Genomic DNA, 17,721 nt, shown 5'->3' on the forward strand with positions numbered 1-17,721 from the left:
TTGATTTATTTTACTTTTCATATTAATAATGGTTGTTTATTCATATTTTAGTATATTAAATTGTATCAATTTTTTTTTGAAATGAATCACATTTTAAAAAAAAAAGACTAAAATAAGAACATCTTGTTTATTTTATATATTTTGTAAGATTATGTATAATTTGATATATGTTGTTTTCAATAAAATTAAAAAAACAATTAAGTGTTTGAATTTATATACATATTACATTTCATATCAAAATAAACATAGAATTGAGTATATTAAATATTTTTTAGGTTTTAATATCGATTTCAAATAATTTTGTGACGTATTTTTGCGGTTTTATGTGTTTTCAAATTTTCGGTTTACCATTTAGTTTTGATTGCTAACATTTCAGGTTCAAGTACATTTTCGGATCCACTTGGATTTTAGGTTTTTTTTCCCCATGTTTACTAGCTAGTGCCAAAAATTGGCAAATTGGCAAGAGGACGTGAGAGAAATAAATTAAAGGCCACACACATATACATTATTGGGAATTGGTGAAAATGTTAAGAAAGACCACTCATCATCTTTACCTGAAGTTAATTTATGTATTTACCATAGAGGAAATTTTTGGTGGTTGGCTCTTCTCTCTCCTCTCCCCAAAATCCTATGAAACAAAATCCTAATCCGTATTGCCTCTCCTAGCTCTGGCGGCGGTGGTTCCTTTGGCCGTCGTCGGAAGCTAACTTATTCTCTTTTCTCTTTGCTCCGTTGATTTTCCCTCTCTTCTTTACGGTCTTGTCGAACCTCTGGTTTTGAAAGCGTCCTCAAATCCCTTTTCTAGTCGCGATAGATCCTGTGGTTTGGCTTGTGTGGTGGCAGATCTGGTGTCACGACGAGGTTCGGAGTGAAGGAATGTCAACTCTTGTGTGTGGTTAGTGCCGTTTGTCTCTCGCAGGAGATCCTTCAATAGATCTGTCGGTACCAAGGCTGTGTGGAGGAGATGGCTTGAACCGGCATTGATCCTCTCTCCCGCTTGCTCAGATCGATGGAGTGTTCTGCCTATTTTTCTCAGAGCTAGTGTTCCGGCCAGAAGTTTGTCGGGCGCGTGGAGTCCAGATGGGGCTATTATCCGGCGTTCTTCCTCGTATCATCATCGCTTCTCCGCGGTGAGGTCTCTGCTTCTTGGCTTGAATTTAACCTTGGTTTCTTTGTCCCATCCGGATCCACCTTGCTCTTGGGAGATCATGTGGCTGGTTCTCAGTCGTGGGTACGTGTGGGAAGCTTCTTCTTTCGGTGTTGTTGGCCGAGTTTTGGAAGTTTCTGTGGCAGCGTGTGAAGGGTCACGAGACAGCATTCACATCTCTTTGTTGTCTCTGTCTCCTGGAGTTGGTTCTTGACTGTGGCAACGTGTATGTCTCTCTTCTTTCCCCTAGTAAATCGTCATTTTGTGGTGGTGTAGCTTCTGTGTAAGCAGTCCGGTCCTTTGAGTGTGGATTTTAGTTAGTTTGGCACTCGGGCCTCTTGCTAGTTCGAAGGTCGCTTCTTCTGGAGAAGGAATGTCTGACATGTCCCATTACTCTGCGTGTATAGTGGGTTAAATAGGTGTATACGGTCCGGGGTTAAAGGGTTGGTGACAGTAATCTCCAGTTCATCGCCTCGAACGACGGCACCACTTGTTAGAGGACTCCTCCTCGTGCTGTCGGTGTGGTGACTTTGAACGGGTTTGATGTTTTGTGATGCGTTTCTTTGTGAAAGTATTGATTATTGGGTTTCTCGGAAGATGTAAGTTTTACTTGTTACTTCAAGGTTTGAGCCACCTTTCTCTCTGAGAGCTCGCGGCAACCGGGTTTCGGTCCGCTCATACTTTCCATTGGGCCATCAATGCTATGCACGGTCTTAGTATGTCGTAATAGAATTTGCTTATTTACTTGATGATCTGCCTTGACAGTCTTAGTATGTCGTAATAGAATTTGCTTATTTACTTGATGATCTGTCTAGTTTACATTTATGCATTCTGCTATTTTGTGTTTTTGTAAAAAAATTGGTATAATAATAATTTCTGTAAAAAAATTGGTATAATAATAATTTAACATTTTACCAAAAAAATGTATTTACCATAGAGAGAGATCCCATGTATGAAAACACAATATTTAGAGAAAACCGATCTATAGTTAAAGATTAGTGTCCATTGATGTGAGGTTGGTCGAACTATCACTGAAAATTTCACAATTTTTGGTTGAAAACCAACATTACAAAAATCATCATAGGTGGTGGTAATTGACTATATATTTTCTATCTTTCGTTTAATTGGGCTCAACTGGGCTAAAATAACAGTGGATCATATTAAAACGGTAATGGGCTTTCTCGTGCCTGTTATTAACGCTCCAAACTCAGAAACCCTAATATATAACAAGAAGAGCACTGCCTTCCTCACTGTCGTCTCCGTGAGCCTCATCTTCGTTCGGTCTCTAGTATACACACCGATTGTTACTCAACCTCATGGTTACTCTCTCTCTCCGTCTCTCGCAGTATTGATTTTTTATGTTTCTCTTATCTAATCTTGAGTTTCCCGTCTGTTCAGGCGCCAAAGAAGGACAAGGTTCCACCACCATCATCGAAGCCGGCCAAATCCGGAGGTGGAAAACAGAAGAAGAAGGTTCGTTTCCTCTACCATCATCTTTAGTGTAATCTACTTTGTGTTTAAGTTAGATTTTGGGGGTATCTGCTTGCATATATTAATATGATTATAGAAACTCTTTTAGTCGAACTTAATGAATCTTCGAAATGTACTTGATCATTAAGCTCTATGTCTGATTCTGACATTTTGTGTGTGTGTGTGTTAGCTTTGTTGTTTTTATTTTTATCATTTGTGTCTTAATTGTTGTTTTGTTTTTAAAAAAAAAACAGAAGTGGAGCAAGGGAAAGCAAAAGGAGAAGGTGAACAACATGGTGTTGTTTGATCAGGCTACTTACGACAAGCTTCTCACTGAAGCTCCCAAGTTCAAGCTCATCACCCCTTCCATTCTCTCCGACCGTATGAGGGTACTTCTCTACTTCCTATGATGTTGTTTGATTCTTTGCTTCAACAAATGTTGTATCATTCCCTAGTTGCTGCTCTCGTTCTCATCTAGAACGTCAATCTTGTGTTTTACGTTTCTGTCTCCTTGAAAAATACAGATCAACGGGTCTCTAGCAAGGAAGGCTATTAGGGAGCTAATGGCGAAAGGTGTGATCAGGATGGTCGCTGCTCACTCGAGCCAGCAGATCTACACTCGTGCCACCAACACCTAAACAGATTAACTCTGTCGATGGTTTGGTTCTCCAGTCTCATCTCAGTTTCTGCTTTTTGCTGTATACATTAATCTTCAGAGCTCTTCTTTATTTGGTTTTTCTGTACTCCTTTGTATTCGAGAAACTCTTTTTTGGGATTATATGTCTACTTAATTCAGAATCATTTTCTATTTTTGCTCTCAGTAGTCTATCATAATTTCATTCAGATATCCAAGTCAGTTTTTTGTTCTTTTATTTGTTTTCTCAATATTGCTCGTAAGAAATACAAGTAGGCCTGGGCATTCGGGGTCCCAATCAGGTTTCGGTTTTATCCAATCGGGTTTCGGTTTTTCGGGTTCATCAAAATCAGGCCCATTCGGATTATATGAAAGTTCAGTTCGGGACCGGTTCGGGTTCTATCGGGTTCGGATCGGGGTTAGAGAATCTTCAAAGAACCGGTACAACCCAATATACTTTCGGGTTCGGGTCCCAATCGGTTTTTCGGTTTAAAAGTACCTGATTTTTACCTATTTTATAACCAAAACATGAGTAAAATCGATTCTTCAGTTTTAAAATATCTGATTTGTACCTATTTTGTAACCAAAACTTAAGTAAAATCGATTCAAAAATAAGGAACATCAACCGTGATTATTCAAAATCAAACGAAAAGTAAACATATTCACTGATAAAAAGAAAACCAAATAAATAAAAGCATAAAACGAAAACCAAGTTCTCATGAAATGAGAAACATTGGTTAACGAAAACAAAATTAAAATCTAAATACTTCAAGATTCAACGTCCATCTTTAACCATCAACATTCATATAATAGAACCACCAACCTTCATGTAATAGATAAGTATTTTAGATTTTCAATATTTCTTAGTGTATTTTGGATACATATTATGAATTGAGATCATGTTTGGTACAAGATCTTTTCGAGGTTTTGAATGTTTCGGGTTCTATCGGATATCCATTTAGATTCGGGTTCGGTTCGGATAATACCCATAACCCGAAATACCACAAAACAAGACCCATTCGGTATTTACATCGGGTTCGGATCGGTTCGGATTCATTTTTATCGGATCGGATTCGGTTCGGGTTTTCGGGTTCGGTTTATTTGCCCAGCCCTAAATACAAGTATCGAAACTACTTTATTCGAAGTTTTATTTTTAAAATAATTTCACTAATTGTCATGTTTATGGAGTTTTATTTCTTTGCAAAAGAAAAAGTCACTTTTGAGTCATACCCATGGTTTTTTTTTTTTGATCAAACCCATGGTTCTTAAGACCAGCCATCAGTACTCTCAACTCATCCAGTAAAACAAAGAAAGCCTATACATCAGTCAAAACTTCACTCAATAATGGTTACAAAAACGTCACTATCAACACATGACAATGAATGAAATCAGCTTTTCTTTTTCTTTGACATGAAAGCAGTTTTAGATATTTTGTTGCTTGTTCCCTTCTACAAAACTTATCTAGCGATTTTGTAATAATACTATTGGTGTATCACTATTTGAGCCAAAGCTAGTTAATGTATGCGTAAGATGTAGATGTAAAACGAGTTAACCATTGAGCATTTTTAGTGTGCGCTTTCTCAATCTAATCTATTATCGATATAATTTTTCTGATACAAGAAATGCAAAATTACCATGAACAGAAAATAGAGGTTCAGTTTGGGTTTAGATTCTACCAAATCTCTTAGCGAATCCTATATCTTTAGAACCAAAGAATCGGAACCAAACCGAATTAGAACAGAACTTAAAACTGAATGGATACCCAAATTTCTATAATATAATCTACATATTTATAAATATTAAGTATATTTTGTTTTAAAATAATTAAATAATTTTAAAATATTACTTATAAAAAAATACCTAAAAACATAATTACCAGAATATTGTTTTATCCAAAATGTTTAAAATTATGTGAATTATCCAAATTTTTATCCGAAAACCAAAAAAAAATATTTAATCTGAAAAACTCATATTTTCTTGCTTTTAACCCAAATTCACCGAAAAACCAAAACCGAACCGGAACCCAATTGCATCCAAAATTATTTTGGACAATCTATGGTTCCTAACTTTGATATCCAAACCGAGAACCAAAAAAAACAAACTGGAAGCAAACTAAATTTTCTATATATCCGAACAAAACCTAAAACTCTAGAACGAAAGAACTTAAAAAAATACTACACTGGAACCGAAACTAAGAATCGATGCCCATGGCTACAAGAAATTGTGAATAATGAAACTCTTTATCAAAAAAAAATATGTAAACAATCCATTAATTATTTACAAACGTTTTTTTTGAAAAAAGTTTACAAATGTTATTGACAGAAAGGCAATTCTAAGTCGTACATATTTATGTTAATCCTTAACCCTTATATATCAATTAGTAACTTTCGGTACTATCTCATATTATATGATGTTTTGCTTCATTGCACATATATTAAAAATTTTACGTTTTCTAAAAAAATAAAAATAAAATAATTTAATTATAAATAGGAATAGTTAAAATATAATTAGTTACATAGTTTTGATAAATCTAAAGTTATATAGATTTATGAAACATCTTATATTGTGGATCAACAAAAAAAAACTTCTAAAACATTGTATTTAGTTAACCTTTATTTTTTTGTAAATATTGCATATACTAAGTTAAAGAAAAATTGCGTTTAGTATAATTAAAAAGCATTAACATCGTAGAGAAAAAGCTAATTCTTACGAGCGATATGTGACCACAATGTGTGCAGATGAATATGGGGTCTCGGCCCACATTGATCAGACAACAGGTTCCATGTGTACTTGTACCACTAGAGTGAGAGTATGGGAGAAACGAGAGCCGTCAATTTGGCGTTACAATCACATGCCTCCCTGTAAATATTTATCGTACTTTTATTTCTTGAATATAACTTTATTTCAGTTCAACATTTTTTTTATTGGTTTACTGCATATATATATAAATTACGAAAAATCCTAATAACTTTCTTTTTCCAAAAAAATGAGGCATAAAATTGTTTTTATTTCAGATATATTTGTAAAACCTGTGGTATAAAATAAATTGCAAAAAACGAAGAAGAAAAAGTAACAGCTTTCTCGTGGGGGGAGATCACAAGACAACAACCAGGAAAAAAGTAACAGCTTTCTCCGTCAACTACGGCACTTGAGAGACTTGTCCTCCTCTCTTTCTTCGATTTCAAACGTACATCATATTTATCACAATCATAGAAAAATATAGTTTTAATTCTTCTGGTGAGCTTTGTTTCTTAGATCTTCTGTCTGGATCGTTCTTTGTTAAAAAAAAAAACGTTGTCATTACGGTTTTGCTTTCACTAAGCTTAGCGTTTAGCCAATGTGCACTCAGAATCACTCTGTTTTTGGGCGGAAAATCATATTCATTTTTTTTAGGTTCAATTGATATTTGGACAAAGCTTATTATGATTCAAACTTGTTCCTTCTAGTTTTGTCTCTTATTAGGTATATAATATTCACTCAGAATGTTTCTTGCTCATGTTTCTTTCTAACCCAACAATGATTTTGAATTTGAGTATCTTCAAAACTTCAAGAGTTTTTTGTGCTTTGAGACGTATGAGAATTTGAGAATTTCGGGGATCTGTGTTTGTGAACCATCTCTTGGTTTTTCTAGAAAGTTCGTAGCTTTCGAGGATTTATCTATTAGAGTATAATTTTTCTTTTTAAAACTTTTTACGGGGATCTATCTATCTGGTCGGTTTCACTTTAACACTTTGCTTAGATTTGTAACAAACTGGTTTGCATTATTCTATTACTATTTTCATTATATATTTATTAGCACTGAAACGTCCCTTTGTGTGTCATTCACTTTACTTGAAGCTTTAATTATTCTTCTTCTGCAGCAGCCTGAACCCGTCTCTGTTATTAACTTTCTGAGGTTTCTTTCTGTTTCTTGCAGCTCAAAAAAGATGGATTCTTCTCACTGCTTTGCCTCTGGGAAAAGCAGTTCTGTCTTGCCAAAACTTACTTTCAAGAATGTGGACAACAAGTTTTGGGGTGAGAATATCAAAAGCAATGGTTTCTTTAAACGTTTGAACTCCAACCAGTTTGGGAATCGAAAGTTCAAGCACGGTGGTGTTGTTTACGCTGTTGCCACTTCAAAGAATCCTAACGAAGCTATGGTATGTTGATGTTCACACGCATTACTCTTTTTCTTTATCGAAACTCCAGAGGTCTTAACTCTTTTTGCTGGTGCTTTTTGTTTTGTCTCAGATAGTAAAGCCTTCCATGTTTGAGAAAAGAAAGGCAGATCCCAAAAACGTGGCTGCAATTATTCTAGGAGGAGGCAATGGAGCTCAACTCTTCCCTCTTACTAAGAGAGCCGCCACACCAGCTGTAAGTGTAGATAACATTCAAGGCTCCAATGTTTTGTGTAATGATAATATGCTAATGTCTCAAAAAATTATGCAGGTTCCTGTTGGTGGATGCTATAGGCTTATTGATATTCCGATGAGTAACTGCATTAACAGTTGCATCAACAAGATCTTCGTGCTGACACAGTTCAACTCGGCTTCCCTCAACCGACACTTAGCACGTACTTACTTTGGGAATGGTATCAACTTTGGAGGTGGTTTCGTTGAGGTACTAAACCAAAATCTGATTTTCTTACTTAGAGCAAAGAAAAGGTAAAATTAATTATTTGAAACAGGTTCTTGCTGCTACACAAACACCAGGGGAAGCTGGGAAGAAGTGGTTTCAAGGAACAGCCGATGCTGTCAGAAAGTTTCTTTGGGTGTTTGAGGTATATTTTGATCTCATGACCACTTTTTATCAGTATTAATGTTCCTTTTTCTAAAATGGGTGTGGTAATGGTTTCTTGGAAAAGGATGCCAAGAACAGGAACATAGAGAACATACTTATTCTGTCTGGAGATCATCTCTATAGAATGAACTACATGGACTTTGTTCAGGTTATTTCTTTTTATCTAATTTATCATCTTAAAAACCCTCTTTATAGTTTTATTTTTCCTAACTCGATATGTTGTTGTAACAGTCTCATGTAGATAGTAACGCTGATGTTACTCTTTCCTGCGCACCAGTCAGCGAAAGGTAATTAGTTTCCTTGAATCTCTTTTTTTACGCCTTTAATTAGTATTAGAAACCTTAATGTTCATTTTGTGAATATCTTCAGCCGTGCATCGAACTTTGGTCTAGTGAAGATTGATAGAGGTGGGCGTGTAACACACTTCTTTGAGAAACCAACTGGAGTTGATCTGAAGTCAATGGTAATGGTTTTTGTCTAATTCTCAAAACACATATTGACTTAGTAGAAGAGTCTCAAAACATTTCAAGAATGTCTATGACAGCAAACGGACACAACAATGCTTGGACTGTCTCATGAAGAAGCTACTGATTCTCCATACATTGCATCGATGGGAGTTTATTGCTTCAAAACCGAAGCTTTGCTGGATCTTTTGATGCAACAGTATCCGACTTCCAATGACTTTGGATCTGAGGTTATTCCTGCTGCCATAAGAGATCAAGATGTTCAAGTAAGATTTTTGTAAAATCAAAAAAGAACTCAGCTTCTTCTTCTTTTTGTTATCTATCCGTTGGTTGAGGACAAATGAATAACCAAAAGAGTTTCGATCATGGTCTTAGGGATACATATTCAGAGATTACTGGGAAGATATTGGAACTATAAAGACATTCTATGAGGCTAACCTAGCTCTTGTTGAGGAGGTTAGACAAACAAGTCTTATACCCTTATTCTTCATCTCTTAGATCCACTTTCTCTGAACCCTTTTGTTCTCCTTTTTGCAGAGACCAAAGTTTGAGTTCTATGATCCAGACACCCCGTTCTACACTTCTCCACGGTTCCTCCCACCAACAAAAACTGAGAAATGCCGTGTATGTGTGTCCCTTTCTCTTCATGCTTTGTTTCTTTGGTTCTGATCGATTTGCTAATCTTCCTTTCTGATGAACATGTAGATGGTAGATTCGATAATCTCACACGGGTGTTTCATGCGAGAATGCAGCGTCCAACGCTCCATCATTGGAGAACGGTCACGTCTAGACTATGGAGTTGAGCTTCAGGTGGATCTTCAAATCTCTCTTCTGTTTGATTAACAAAACAATCTGAGTATTTTTCTGATCAAACAGAGTTTTTGGATTTGTTTTCCTTGCAGGATACGTTGATGTTAGGTGCAGATTATTACCAAACTGAATCTGAGATTGCATCTCTCTTAGCAGAAGGAAAGGTTCCAATTGGTATTGGTCAAGACTCAAAGATCAGGTACTTTTTCAAAAAGACATAACAAGACAAACCTCTTTTTAACATCAATCAAATTTTGTCTGAAATGAAGAGTATTTTTTTTTTCTGGTGATTTTTAAATAGGAAATGCATCATTGACAAGAATGCCAAGATTGGTAAAAACGTGATCATCATGAACAAAGGGGTAAGTAAGCTTTCCCTTGAATGTCTTCTCCATCAGGTTTTCAAAAGTTTGAAACTTCAAAGACATTATTATTATTTATCCAAATGTTTGCAGGATGTTCAAGAAGCGGATAGGCCAGAGGAAGGATTCTACATTCGGTCTGGAATCACTGTGGTAGTCGAGAAGGCTACAATTCAAGATGGTACTGTTATATGAATGGAGCCTTGAACTATTTGAAATGCCAAAGCAACAATCTAGCCGGAGATTCTATTCGCTTTTTGGCGGGGAGATTTTAAAAGAGAAAGCTTGGATCTTTGAATGTAAAACTTAAGAAAAAAGGGGGGTCAAGTTTAGCTAATCTTTTTTTATTACTACAATCAGAGATGTAGAACAATAAGAACAGAGTAAGGCCTGACTGAACCGCCGATCGGCCAGTCACTTTCTTCTGTATTATGAACCTTTTGATGATTCTCTTTATATTATTAAAAGTTAAACATTTATTTTCACAAAATGTAATTTCAAACAAGTTTGAATTCTAGAACAGCTCCAACAGCAGATACTTCCACAATATCTCATCAATAAAATAAAAAATAAATTAAAAATAAGAAAAAAAAAATCAAAAGTGTTTTAAATAAGCATTTGATACTCTATAGATACGTAACTTTCTCCGTTTCTAAATAATGCATATTCTAACACTTTTTACTTATTTCTAAAAAATCAATATTTTAGATTTTTTATATATTTTTAATAATGAATTGTAAACTTCAAAAAATATTAATTGACAATTTTGGATTTATTAAGTTGTTATTAGTTTAAATTTATGGGAAATTGTTATAATTCTAAAATTGATGCATTGATAGTTAAATATTTTTTTTAATATTTGTAAAAAATCTAAAACATGCATTATTTAGAAACAAAAAGAGTATTATTTTTGGGTTAAGATACTCATTTTGAGAACTTAAGCAATAATGGTGCTCTTATAATTAAATAAGTGAATTTAGTACTCAGAAACATTTTGAGATAAAACTGTTTGTTCAAAATCAATCTAACCAAACTTAAGCAATAACATGATTTTTTTCTTCTGGATAAGCTAAAACTAAATAAAACCCTGGAAGTCTTAATTAAATCCAAACTCAGTTAATGACTCAAATGTTAAATATGGGCCTAGAAGTGACAAACGCAAACTAGTAGGTGAATTTGAAAGAAAGAAAAAAAAAGAACTTTCGGGGGTTACACTGAGCCATACATTTTATTAATTAAAAAAAACCAGAGAACACGAATTCTTGTTAGACATTCTTCTTCCTCTTCGCATCGGTTTGTTGCTTAAAGCCAGAGATCTGCTTCTCTGGTAAGTTGTTTGAATCTCAGCTTCGATTCTCCTTTGGTTTTCCAACTCCAGATCTCACTTTCGCCATCTCTTGAAAATCTATTTGGTCGGTGGAGAATCAATTTCATAAGCTACTTCTTGTCATTTTTATTGTATCTCTATTAGGTTTTTCAAGAATCGCAAATGGACGGAAGCGGCGGCGGTGGTGACGGTGGCGGTTCCATAGCCACACCTGTGCAAAAGCGGGCTCACGAGGCCTGGAGGATTTACAAGTATTACCTCGACAAGACTACGCCTCACTCGACCTACAGGTGGATCGGAACGCTTGTCGTCTTTCTCATCTACTCCTTGAGGGTTTTCTCTATCCACGGTTTCTACATCATCTCCTACGCCCTCGGCATCTACCTCTTGAATCTCCTCATCGGCTTCTTGTCCCCTCTTGTTGATCCTGAGCTCGACCTCTCCTCTGATGGTGGAGCTTCTCTCCCTACTCGAGGCTCTGATGAGTTCAAGCCTTTTATCCGCCGTCTCCCCGAGTTCAAATTCTGGTTACTCTCTACCTATTCCCTCGGTTTCACAAAGAATGTCACTTATACACTTTTCATAGATATTAAAAAGTTCATTAAAATGCATTTATGTTTTCATTAATATCATATATCTAACAAAATTTTGATAAATCGATTTATTTACAAAATCAATGCATTTTGCAATTAATTTTGAGTTGAAATGTTGAAGAAATTGCATTGATATTGTAGAATGACACTCTTTGTGAAACAAAAAAAAAAAGAGTTAAAGTGACACTTAATATGAAACAGAGGAAGTATTTATTATCCTCGTTATTAGCTTCCTTTCTTTTTTTTTAATTTGGATGGGGATTGAATCTGTTTTTCAGGTACTCCATGACTAAGGCCTTCTGCATAGCCTTTCTCATGACGTTCTTCTCCGTCTTTGATGTCCCTGTCTTCTGGCCTATTCTGCTTTGCTACTGGGTTGTTCTCTTTTTCCTCACCATGAGACGCCAAATCTCCCACATGATCAAGCACAAGTACATCCCTTTCAGCATCGGTAAACAGGTAACCTTTCTTTTTTTTCTTCCATTACCCATTTTTTTTGTTATCAGTAGAATCTTCTTGAGGTTGAAGTTGCTAATGTATTCTCAACTGTGTTGGCAGAAATATAGTGGCCGGAGATCTTCTGCGAGTAGCGGTGGTGCCTCTCGTGCTGATTGATTTTGATTATTAGTTCCAGTTTGTTTCATGTTGCTCTCTGTTAGTTCCCTCCGAAGTACCTCTTCTGTAAATATGATTTATTCCTACTTCAAACCGAACTCATTCCCTTTGTTCTTTGTTTCGTTAGTTTCATTTCTTGTTATTGGAAGACTTCTTTTGATGGTCGGAGAGAGCCATAATAGAGAAAGGATCACAATAAAATCACTAGTGGTTATAGAATGGAACAAATTATATCGAACGTGTTTACAATATACAAATAGATAAAGAATATAATCAGTTAATAGTTGGTTTTGTCTTATGTTGGGTTTGATTTGGGAGCATTCTTGAAATGAGAAGGGGCAGGTCGGAGCCACTCTTTGCCACCAATAAAGTCCTTGCTCAAGAAGACAGTAGCTTCTTCGTCCGATAATTGTTTCGACCATTGTACCCTTTGCTTCCTGTCTGCTCCAGGGCCGTAACATTTGTATTCACCGTAATATACAGTACTGCATCATTATTAGAAATACAATTAATTAGTCCAAATTTATAAGAATCTAACCTGAACACAAATAGGACTTTTACTCTTTTCTGCTCGGGTCTCGCCATTCGTTCCATCCTTGAGGTGCGACCACATCGGAGAAGAAAGAATAAGCAAAGACAACCCTCGAATATGCTCCCCATGGTCTTCCCAAAAAAGTTAAACCCGAACCGGTTAACTTGCATCCCAAGAATATAAACCCTGATTTCTCTGTCGCCGACGTTCTCTTTTGAGCCGTTATCGACCCATTTTTTGGTGACAATGAGTGTAGATGACACCTCTACAAAGTATACCCGAAAAAAAAAAATCAAACTTGTAAGTTCTGTCGTCTAATCGCAAGTTTATTTACGTTAGAGAATAATGTAACTCTAGTCAGCTAAAATGTTTCTGTTATTCGATCATTTGAGTATACTATTGTTTCGTGTTTTATTTGACTTAAAATGTTTCTGGTCACACAAATGCATTAGTTAACTCTTTCCATCATTCTAACATTATATCATCTAACAGCTGATCATGTAGCTATAACATAAGTAACGGAACTAAAACTTGACATATATAAGTATAAATAAAAAATTAATTGAGCTATGATATATATTGCATATTATCTGAATTGTGTTTAAATGGAATTAATAATGTAAAAACGAGTTACCTCATAAAGAGAAGATGCGTTTCCACAAATGAAATCGGTGGCTCCTTCAATGTAACAGTTCTTGAAGTAATGGTTCCCATCGTCGTCGAGGAGAGTGTCTTGGTATGACGTTATCACGCAACCATAGAACGCTGCATTATCTCCTGCCACTCGCACCGCGACCGCCTGTCCCCCTTTTCCAAATTTATTCTACTTACAACAAAACAAAGCACGCGGGTCAGGATCAGTCTTTTGTAGTTTTCGAATGTTTATTTGCGTTAACGCTTGATCTACATTTCTACGATCATAACGATTTGATAGGAAATATTTATTTATTTTTTAATTTATAAAATGCATATATACGATGTAAAGGATGACCTGAATAGTGAGAAATCGGCATACGAAATCGGAGGCGAAGACAGTGAGAGTGGGTGAATCCAAAAGGTCTTTACCATCGCTCCATACGAGAATTGTGCTGGAGGCTTTTGTTCCACTCAATGTTATGTAGGGTTTATCCACAGGAATCACCACCTTTTCTCTGTTTCATGTATACTAAACCGCCAATTAGCGTTAAAAAATTAGTTTGTCAAGGATGTGATAAGCATATTAAACTAGTCATCACTAAATCAGCTGCAAAAATGAATTCACAAAAAAAAATAGTTGGTCGAAGTGAATTACAAACATAGCTAGCTGAAGAGGCAAAACCTAGCAACAAAACATATACTAAAATAAAGAAAACAAATAACTAATGAAAGTAGTCTAAACATTGTAAAATCATAAGCCCCAATAAAAACTAGAGTGATTTAGGTAGATAACCAAAATACATAAGTTATTTGGGAGGTAGGACAACACCTTCCTAATTTGGGTGGTCGGTCATAGATGGCAAAGTGAATTTACGGACTTCTCCTGCTTCGTCTATTTGGTAGGGTACATAGGGAGCAGAGACTAGTTGATGCAATCGTAGGCATATGTAGGAGAACAGCTGTCAGGTGTCACCGAAAAAGACAGTTTGTCTTATCCAGTTTCCAACTTGCACTTCGTTTCAAACAAGAAGCGCTTTACTAGCGCGTGAGATAAACTAATAATTGATTTTCATAACCTGAACACAACTATTGTTACATGTGAGCAGTTGTTTAAAATGTGGGCAAGATCTCACAATTATATGATTTTAAACGTGATCTCTATCATAACTAATTTCATAGATTCAAAATAATTCAACAACGAAATGAGGAACTTGAGATATAACATAACACATTTTATAGATACAGAAATTTTGATCAAATACGATTCCCACATGTACGTACTATCTAGACAACACCGTAATAAGGATTAAATCCAAATATATTACAACAATATTAAAAACAGAATTATCTGGAACAACAAAGACAGACTGTTTGGATGACAATATAACAAGTAATACAAACAAGCATAAAGTAGCTACTTTTTCAGAGCATAAACGAGGACAGCAGCTGCGACAAGGAATCCTCCCCAGGAGGAGACCACGAATTTACGAAATTTCTTGTCAGAGTCATTAACGTTCTGTTTGAGAAGCTCTTCAAGCGCCTTCAGAAACTCGATTCTTGGTCCGGTGATACGAGAAACCTCCAAAGCGGCGACCTGAGCATTAGCCTTATCCAATGCTTCCCGCAGCGCGTTTATATCGTGTGTTTGACGCCGCATCTTGTCACGAGCTTCAAGTAAACTTCACTTCTGCCAGAGACATTGTCGTTCTTTGTCGATCCAAACAACAAACCCGTGAGCTTCGCACTTGAAGTACCGCCTTCCTGGGTTATCATCGGACCATGATATGCAAGAAATTGTCGATTGCGAGCAGTGACACAGAGGACCTTGGGTTGTGGAATTATTAGAAGATGATTCTGCCGATGAATACTGAGTCGACGCCATTGAAAGTATTCTCTGTGAAGGAAAGAGATTTGAGAAAATAATGTCTTCTGTTAATTATAGTGAAAAATATTGTGTGGTGTAAATGTAGACGACGTGGCACCACAAGACTCCTAAAAAAATCGAAACACGTAGACCAAGCCGCACAGAAACTGTAATTGCGATTGAGTTATAAACCGGGGTCGAACCGACGAAATCCAATCAATGAAAATGTACCAGAACCGAGATAATCCCACTCAAACCGATTGAATCGTCCGTGTTACGCTCTTCATATAATCATATAATATTGGAGTGTGTCAGAGATATTTTGTTAGCTATATAGGGTATCATCACCCTAGAATAGCTTCTCGGCCGCATTAAATGCTTGGGTTATCTGGAAATGGTAAACTAACCATGGTTAGATCAGTTCTTCTTGCTATAAATGGAGACTACCAGTTAAGAACTTTTAGTGCACAAACAGAAAATCCAGATTTCGCAGAAATCTTCCGGGTACAAACAAGAAGTTCCAGGTTTGTCTCTCTCTCTAGTTTTTTTTGTCATTTATTACTATTTTATAGTTATCGAACGGTTGGAATAAATACACATAAGTTTGGAAACCCTAAATCAGAATCTAACTTATGATCTGCAGATGGCACGAGTCGTTATGCTCGTCCAAGGTCTTTGGACTAAATCTGCTGCTGGGGATTGGACTTTCGAAGAGGACTCGGGATATCGTGGAGATACCATAATGATAACCGGGACCGATTCTTTCGAGGGGCTTGTTGAGATGATCCGTATCAGGCTTTGCCTTGGAATCTTAACACCAGTGGCTCTAACTTACCAGCTCCCTGAGTGGATGCGCCTGCCTGAAGCTTCGAGATTGCCTCCAATCAATCTCACATGCGACAAGGATGTTGAGATATTAGCTAGCGTGAGAGAGTACATGACAGAACCAGTGGTATACGTAACTAGCGGTCCTGAGCCAGTTGCCAAATACCAGTTTCTCTGTCGCTACCCTTTCACTATCGGTGAGAAAACCTACCTTGAAGAAGGGGTTACCGAGGAACAACATCGTCAAGCTATCAGAGGTTTGTGGATCCTTTTAATTTTTTCAAACCTTTATACCTTATTTTTGTGTCCAAGGTGTTAACATCTGATTATTGTTTTAAACGTGCAAGATTTGGTTGGAGCCCATCCGATAGTGTGTAGCAAACACCTCTTGGAAATTATGTTCAACGAGCCACAACTTCTCGTCGTTTTCCGTGTGGCCCTCGAGATAGAAATGGTGTACTCTATTCCCGGTGAAGATGATGATCCTCCTGTTAACTATCACCGTCTCACTGTGGATGACATCATCGAGACGCAACAAGGCTTTCCCTTATCCCCTGATGATCCAGCGAACTATGGTGCAGACGATGAAGGTATTTAAATTTTTCCTCATATTATAGAAGTTACTATGCTGTTAATGTAATAATAAACCAGATCACTAAGAAGAAAGCTATAAGGGATGTGTTCAAATATTAAATAGGCTTTGATTAATATGACTAATAACATCTTGTTTGTTTTAGATATATGTATATTCGCATCAAATATATATAGTTAATTGTAGTAAACTCGTGTCATTAGACTGATAGAATCGGCTATTCTTTGCAGTCTTATATGGAGAACCGATGACAATCGAGGAGTATGACAGAGCCTTTCAAACTCACCAAGGCCCGCCTCCCGTTCACCAATCTACAGCTTTAGGAGTTCAGCCTCAGGGGGGGCTTCCGAGCCTTCCTCCGGTTTGGGAAGAGACAAATGAGATGTCGGAAGATGAACTGACTTACGAGGTATATGTGCACCCAACTCCTCCTCCTGTCAATGGAACTGTAGGTCATCCTATTGGGCAGAATAGGAGGGTCAGTGCTTTACCTCCGCCAACGCTCATAATTATCACCGATAACGATAATGAATCATACACCGGATCCTCCGATGGAATAAACGAGAATGAGAACATCATAACTCTGTCTCCAACCTCACCATTGGCTCCTATCATACCGGACGCCACCAACAACCGTCCAAATGTTGGAAACGGTGAGTTTTTTATTTTCTTGTATTACAAGTAATCTGTAATATTAGCTTAAACCCTAAGAGCTGACTAAATGTTTTGTCTCGTTGAACCAGGAGGTACCCCAGCCGAGAGTTACATGGTTACCCCTCCACCGGCTGCTGACGTCGAAGCTATTGCGACCGATATCTCTAACACTCGCATCAATGAACCTTGTCTCGATCTCAGCCTTGGAGTTGGTAGCGCTAGTGACATTGCTCCTGTTGATTCGGTGAACGACGTTGATTCCTCTTCCGATGCCGAGGATGTTAGCGGTGGGTTGGGTCCCGACTTTTAAATAATAACTATCAATAAGCTGCATGTTGTCTTTTTGTGTAAAATACCGTACGGGGTGTAACGTTTTCTCTTTGTGAACCAATGATGCAAAAAATGGTGAAACGGCTA

At 36.8% G+C, this 17,721-nt stretch overlaps 4 protein-coding genes across 4 annotated transcripts; 3 read left to right on the forward strand and 1 right to left on the reverse strand.

Annotated features, from left to right (window-relative positions):
• Nucleotides 1-2,338: 2,338 nt before the first annotated feature.
• On the forward strand, nt 2,339-3,425 carry LOC106446370 (40S ribosomal protein S25-4-like). The gene is made up of 4 exons (XM_013888082.3): nt 2,339-2,466; nt 2,546-2,620; nt 2,872-3,006; nt 3,142-3,425. The coding sequence occupies exons 1-4, from the start codon at nt 2,464-2,466 to the stop codon at nt 3,253-3,255; spliced, it is 327 nt and encodes a 108-aa protein (XP_013743536.1). The 5' UTR covers nt 2,339-2,463; the 3' UTR covers nt 3,256-3,425.
• Nucleotides 3,426-6,505: 3,080 nt separating this feature from the next.
• On the forward strand, nt 6,506-10,141 carry LOC106446371 (probable glucose-1-phosphate adenylyltransferase large subunit, chloroplastic). The gene is made up of 15 exons (XM_013888083.3): nt 6,506-6,644; nt 7,168-7,390; nt 7,482-7,604; nt 7,680-7,850; nt 7,918-8,010; nt 8,095-8,178; nt 8,262-8,317; nt 8,400-8,493; nt 8,575-8,760; nt 8,870-8,950; nt 9,032-9,118; nt 9,200-9,304; nt 9,397-9,503; nt 9,606-9,666; nt 9,760-10,141. Exons 1-15 carry the CDS (start codon nt 6,589-6,591, stop codon nt 9,859-9,861), a joined length of 1,629 nt encoding a protein of 542 aa, XP_013743537.2. The 5' UTR covers nt 6,506-6,588; the 3' UTR covers nt 9,862-10,141.
• Nucleotides 10,142-10,822: 681 nt separating this feature from the next.
• LOC106446374 (protein RER1B-like) lies at nt 10,823-12,343 on the forward strand. Its single transcript, XM_013888086.3, has 4 exons — nt 10,823-10,993; nt 11,138-11,520; nt 11,865-12,045; nt 12,145-12,343. Exons 2-4 carry the CDS (start codon nt 11,156-11,158, stop codon nt 12,199-12,201), a joined length of 603 nt encoding a protein of 200 aa, XP_013743540.2. The 5' UTR covers nt 10,823-10,993; nt 11,138-11,155; the 3' UTR covers nt 12,202-12,343.
• A 153-nt stretch (nt 12,344-12,496) lies between these two features.
• On the reverse strand, nt 12,497-15,026 carry LOC106446373 (putative pectinesterase 11). The gene is made up of 5 exons (XM_048778154.1): nt 14,788-15,026; nt 13,725-13,884; nt 13,368-13,556; nt 12,763-12,998; nt 12,497-12,686 (listed from the first exon to the last, which is right to left on the reverse strand). The coding sequence occupies exons 1-5, from the start codon at nt 15,024-15,026 to the stop codon at nt 12,497-12,499; spliced, it is 1,014 nt and encodes a 337-aa protein (XP_048634111.1).
• Nucleotides 15,027-17,721: the final 2,695 nt, after the last annotated feature.

This window comes from Brassica napus, chromosome A4 (genome assembly GCF_020379485.1).
Source record: "Brassica napus cultivar Da-Ae chromosome A4, Da-Ae, whole genome shotgun sequence".
Classification (NCBI taxonomy): domain Eukaryota; kingdom Viridiplantae; phylum Streptophyta; class Magnoliopsida; order Brassicales; family Brassicaceae; genus Brassica; species Brassica napus.